Below are 6,117 nucleotides of genomic sequence, written 5' to 3'. Positions count from 1 at the left end.
TTAAAGCAGTCTTAGAAAAAAAGCATCAAAAAACTAACAAATTCCTATAGGTAACATTTTTCAAAGACTAATGGCAAAGAGGTTATTTTAAAGGTGATAAACGGAGCACTGACAGGAAAAAAATTGGCTGATCTCCTTATAAGAACTAGTTCTAAAATGAATAGCAGTGGCAAGGCAATCTTTTGTAAAGGGAAGGATCCTGCAATGCAAAAAGAATCATAGACTGTCCTACTGTATCTGTTTGTTCATATTCCCTCCTCCCATTCCCTCTCCTATCCCTCCCCCTCCCCTTAAATTGGACACGCATATATTGAGTTATCATATAACTCATCTAACAAATAATTATATTTAGAAAAATGAAGACAATGTGTACTCTCTCCAAGTTCTAATAAAGTATACCGGTTATATTATTTTGTTATATTTCTTATTTCCAGCGGAATCGTTCTCCTATAATAAAATCAAGGCTTAAAAATATTTCTATAAATTTCACTTTTATAGCACTGTATAAGAAACCAATGATGAGAAGGCAGAAAGAAATGTTTTACTTCCCACCCTGTGATTGACTCATTGAGCAAGACTGCTACCTAGATTTCCAAAAGAATATACATTAGAATATATAATGGTACCATACAAGGATATCTTTTTAAAAATCAAAGCTTTAAAGGAAGATTTAAAAAACCAAAGTCAAAATATTTAAAACAGAAATCTAATGGTATAATATCAAACTAATTTGGACTTCAAAAATAATAATATGTACTTGTTCAAAACAAAGAAAAGCTGAAAGATTCAGATTTCAGAAGGTGTAGCTTGCAGAGCCTATACGAACAGGGAAGTTCAACAAACTGTCTAGATACAACCTTTACCTAATTCATATTCTTGATTTTTTTCTATTAATATGCAAGGAAAAAAAGAGAGAAAAACAGAATTTAAAATATTTGATAGCCTAAAACTGGTACGTTATATATACAAACTTATTAAATAGCATAACCCAATATTACCTGTATGTCAAGCTGGGAGACCTTCTCCTTGCTTTCATTTAATTGACTGTTTAATTCATTGATACTGGTTTCTAGTGAAAGGACACGGTCTTGCGCAGCTCTAAGATGTGCCTTCTGCTCTTGTACCTGGTCATGCAAATTCTCCTGGGCTTGTTTATGGCTTTCTGACTGATTCTTCAGCTTCTCTGCTAGCTGAGTTACCTATCATACAAGCAAGACTCTAATTATGAAGTTCATAAATGATATAAGAAAAACTAACAAACCCAAATTTAAACACTGTGAGCACATTAAACTGTTCTATGATAGGTTATCTCAAATTTTTTCAAGTAACAGTATTCACATCTTTCCAAAAATAAGTAAACATAATAAATCATAAGAAATAAATCAAAGACACATTATTTTTTAAATCATCTCTACTGAGCTATAATTTACATGAAATAAAATTAATCCAATTTAAGAATACAATGTGAAATCTGATAAACACATAGACTCACTTAACCAACCATAGCCACAATCTGGAGGACATTTCCATTATCAGAAATGTTTTCTCACGCCTCTTTGAAGTCATTTCCCCCCAACATCTCTAGCCCCAGCCAATCACTAATCTAATTAAGTAACAAGAGTCCCTTATATATTCTGGACATTTCTAAATTGCCAGATATATGTACTGTAAATATTTTCTCCCACTCTGTGTCTTTGTTTTTATTTTCATAATGGTATCTTCTGAAGAGCATACTTTTTAAAAAATTTAGATGAAATCCAGTTCATCTGATAGTTCTTTGATGTACCTTGCTTTGAGTTCATTGAGCTTTTTGAATCTGTGGATTTATATTTTTAATCAAATTTTAAAACTTTTTAGCGATAATTTCTACAAATATTTTCTTTCTCCTACCCTTCTGTGATACTAATTACATGGATGCTAGCCTACATGAAACTGTCCCACAGGTCACCAGGGTACTGTTTCTCCCCTAAACCCTTTCTTCTTCTGTACTTCATTTTGAACAGTTTCAATGGCCTTGTCTTCATGCTCACTGATGTTGTTTTCTACTTGCTTACTCTATTAAGTCCATCCAATGAAATTTGCACTTCATGTATTTTTATATTTTTACCTCTAGAAGTTCGATTTGGTTCTTTTTTATTGTTTCCATTTCTACCTCCATTATCATACTTTCTCCTTTATATCCACAAGTATATTTTAAGAGCTGTTTAAAAGTATTTGTCTGATGATTCCATCATCTCTCATTTCAGGATTTGCTTCCATTGAACAATCTTTCTCCTGGCTATTGCTCACATTTTTCCTACTCCCTCACATGTGTAGTAATTTTTTGCTATTTATTGTGACCAGTCTGAATTTTGTTGTCTTCTTTCAAAGAATGCTGAGTTTTGTCCCAGCTGGTAGTTAATATATTTGTGGTTCAACTGGATCTTTTTGAGGCTCGTTTTTATACTTCGTTAGGTAAGGTATATGATAGCTTTTACTCTAGGGCTAGTTACTCCTCTCCTAAGGTGTGACATTTCTTGTGTTTCTATTGAATGGCCAAGAGTTCAACCACATCTTTCCTCTGACTAGCTGGAACTTGTACATCTCCCAGCTCTCCGTGAGCTCTGTAATTTCTCAGCCTGCAGCTCCCTGATACGGTTCATTGCCTGGCCTCAAGGAATTCAGCCTTATAAATGCAAAGCTTAGCATTCAACCAAAGCCTTAAATGGATCCCTGTGCAGATTTCTACAGTTTTTTTCTCTGCTTGCTTCTTCCTCTTGGAGATTCTGCCCTGCAAATTTGAGCTGCCTTAACCTACCTGAACTTTAATCTCTCAACTAAATTCAATCTCTCACTCCTCAGTTCAATAAGACCACTGCGCTTTCCTTGGATTCTCCCAATCTGCACCACAATCTGGAAAATGTCTCTGGGTCAAAAGTTACAGTGGTCAAAGAATTCACCTCATTTGTTTCTGATCCTTCTGTCAGGGATCACAGTCCTATACTGTCTATTGTCCAATTTCTGAAAATGGTGGTTTTTATACATTTTTTTGACTTTTCTAATTGTTAATGGTAGGAGGACTAAATAGATACCAGTTATCCCAACATGGTCAGAAGCAGTACACAGAGTTAATTAAAAAAAAAAAAAAAATACATGGCTTCCTGATCATATTTGTATAATAAGCAATGTCAAGTTATGTACAACCAAAAACTAACCTAAAGAATTCCTCAGGCCAGGGGTGGTGGCTCACATCTGTAATTCCAGCATTTTGGGAGGCCAAAGTGTGAGGATTGCTCAAGGCCAGAAATTCAAGACCAACCTGGGCAACAGGGTGAGACCCCATCTCAACAAAAATATTAAAAAATTAGCTGGGCATGGTGGCATGTGCTTATAGTCCCAGCTACTTGGGAGGCTGAGGCAGAAGGATTGCTTGAGGCCAGGCATTCAAGGTTGCAGTGAGCTATGATCATAACATTGCACTGCAGCCTGGGCAGCAAAGCAAGGCCCAGTCTCTTAAAAAAAAAAAGAATCCTTCAAAACTAACTTTGAAATTTGGGGGGAAAAATCTGTTAAATTCTAATTCTCAAATTAGAAAAATGACATGGCCTTCTGATACTTTGTTTTAAATACTTTATTATTTAAATAACAACTCTCTTATTAGACAATTTTTCCAAAAGTGCAACCATTTCTTTTCTGTTTGAAAATGTATTAATCTAAATTTTGTAAGTTTCTCTTAAACTACATATAAATGTTAGGATAGGCTTATCAAAATTATTAGCTATATATTGTCCACAGACATATATATTATCAAAAGTAAGTAACTGCTAAGTCTGTGTATTAATCGGTACACAGTAACAACTAACACTTGATCAGTACCTTTAATTTATGAATATATTTTGTTATTCATTCTTTTTTTTAAACATCACAAAATGCCATAAGGCAAGAATGCATTACTAATGACATTCTACTTTTCCACTAAGCTAATGAGGTGTAATTATTTACCCATAGTCTCACAGGTAATAATTTATATCCATGGACATGAGCTGAGGATTTCCTTTGTTAAATCACGTTAACTAACTTTTTACTACAAAGGCGACCTACCTCTTAAGGTAAATGAGATGTTATTAGTCAAAAATACAAAACATTTAAAATGTGCTAAAAAGATGCAGAAAGAATCATTTAAAATGAAACATTTAGTAAGATTTAGAGAGATAAAAGTAAATTTTAGAAATATAATACATTTTACAAGCTTACTTGTTCTTGTAATGTATGGTTTTTTTCTTGTAACTGGTTAAGAACAGCAGTCTCTCCTTCACCAGCCTGAATTTTTGCATAAAGATCTTCTCTTTCTTTTTCCAATAACGAAATATTTTCTTTACTCTTCTGTAATAAGGCTTCAAGGTTCTGGATCTTTTGGTCCTTATCACCAATTTGACGTAGTACTTGTTCCAAATCATTCTGTAAAGAATTGAAAACTATTACTTTAAGAATAGAGAACTTAAAAACGTTATTCCTCAAACATAAAATAACTGATACTAAATTTTGACACTCATAATCTTAGTCTTACATTTTTAAGATCTAATCATTACATTTTACATGTAATAATTACATTTTTACATAATGTAATAATTACATTACTAAAATGTAATAATTACATTTTAACATGGCAAATTTAAATAGAATATATTTATTGTTAAAATTAATTTAATATTAATCTGTATCATTGATAATAAGCCAGAATTTAACAAAAACCTTTCCATTAACCACATTCTTTTTCTGACACCCTACAATGTCACCTCCTGCTACTCTTCTTCTCATCCATTTCAGACACATGGGGCTCATTACTCCTTAATCACACCAGGCACACTCCCACCTCAGAGCCTTTCCACTAATTGTTCCTTCTGCCTGGAAATCTTCCCCTACAGAGTCACATTGTTCACTCCCTGTCCTTCAAACAGCTGCTCAAATGTCACCTTCTCAATTAGGCCTACCCTGACCATTACATTTAAAATTGCAGCCTTTCCCAGTACTCCCTATCCTGGTCATTTTTTTCTTTCCATAGTGTTTCTCTTCTAACACATTAAATAATTTACATATCTTTCATGCTTATCTGCCTCCCTTCACACTCCCTCCACTAGAATGTATGCTCCACAAAGGTGGGAATTTTTGTCTTGTTTTATCCATTGATGTATCCAAGATATCTGACACACATGTTCTACAATATTTATTGAAAAAACGGAAAAATAAACAACTACACTGTAACTTACATGCACTTAGGCAAGTTTACTTGCATACCTCAACAGAACTCTTCTATCGACATAAAAAGGGATGATGCCTCTTCCACTCTACCAAGGACCTCAGTGTTACACAGAGGATAATGCAATAGCCTACCTCCAGAACACCCACTAATATTCTTGGGCTATCTGACTCATAGCCTTTGTCTCTGCCACAATCATTTTAAGAGAGTCAGACAGCCTCTACCCAGCACAAGTCCCTAACCAGCCCCTCTGTAAATCCTACAGTGGCCCACACTACCTTGCTAAGACAGAGCCAGCAACCATGTGGTGCTCTCAGTGATGTGTGCAAATATTAAAATATTTGAAGTCAGTCACTTTCAAGTATATTTCTCATCCTTATAAGCTTTGGTCAGATGGTGAAAGGTAACCTAACCTCTCTGCTGCTGTCACCGATAACTTCTCTCTCTGTATTTTTCTAATCTTCTGGAAGCACAGTTCTAGGCCTAAGCTTTTTTCCATAAAAGGTACTCTGTTTCTAAGTCTTAATTGAAATTTGGTTCTCACTTTACAGAAGTCAATTACTGATCAGTACGGCCTATTCCACTGGGCAAACAGAGGAGGTTGACCTTTTCCTGGTTTTTCACTGCTATCATTCTCTCCCTCATGTAAAAGCTTCGTGAGGCTATAGGGAGTAGCCATTTACTTATTTTACCCTCTACTCTTTGTTGCTATCATCTATAAATCCCTACCTCATTCACTGAAGACTTGAGACCTGATTTAGTCTTTCTCTCAATCCCAATTTCTGCCAATTTCCTGGGAAATACAAAATACATAGAGAATTAAGAGCATAGTCTCATATTCATATCATCTTAATTCCTGGACTCATTCTATATTTGAATCA

General features: G+C 34.5%; 1 protein-coding gene across 1 annotated transcript in view; it reads right to left on the bottom strand.

The window, feature by feature from the left end:
- The window catches only part of EEA1 (early endosome antigen 1), a 133,498-nt gene that overhangs the window by 41,011 nt on the left and 86,370 nt on the right, over positions 1-6,117 (bottom strand). The window contains exons 13-14 of the mRNA XM_012663994.1: positions 4,234-4,437; positions 999-1,199 (exon numbers count right to left, since the gene is read on the bottom strand). Coding sequence (XP_012519448.1) covers positions 999-1,199; positions 4,234-4,437 — 405 coding nt within the window. The remainder of the gene's footprint in view (positions 1-998; positions 1,200-4,233; positions 4,438-6,117) is intronic.

This window comes from Propithecus coquereli, unplaced genomic scaffold, assembly GCF_000956105.1.
Source record: "Propithecus coquereli isolate 6110/MARCELLA unplaced genomic scaffold, Pcoq_1.0 Scaffold85, whole genome shotgun sequence".
In the NCBI taxonomy this organism is placed as follows: Eukaryota; Metazoa; Chordata; class Mammalia; order Primates; family Indriidae; genus Propithecus; species Propithecus coquereli.
The sequence above is the reverse complement of the archived record's forward strand: the minus strand, read 5'-3'. Positions and strand labels throughout refer to the sequence as shown.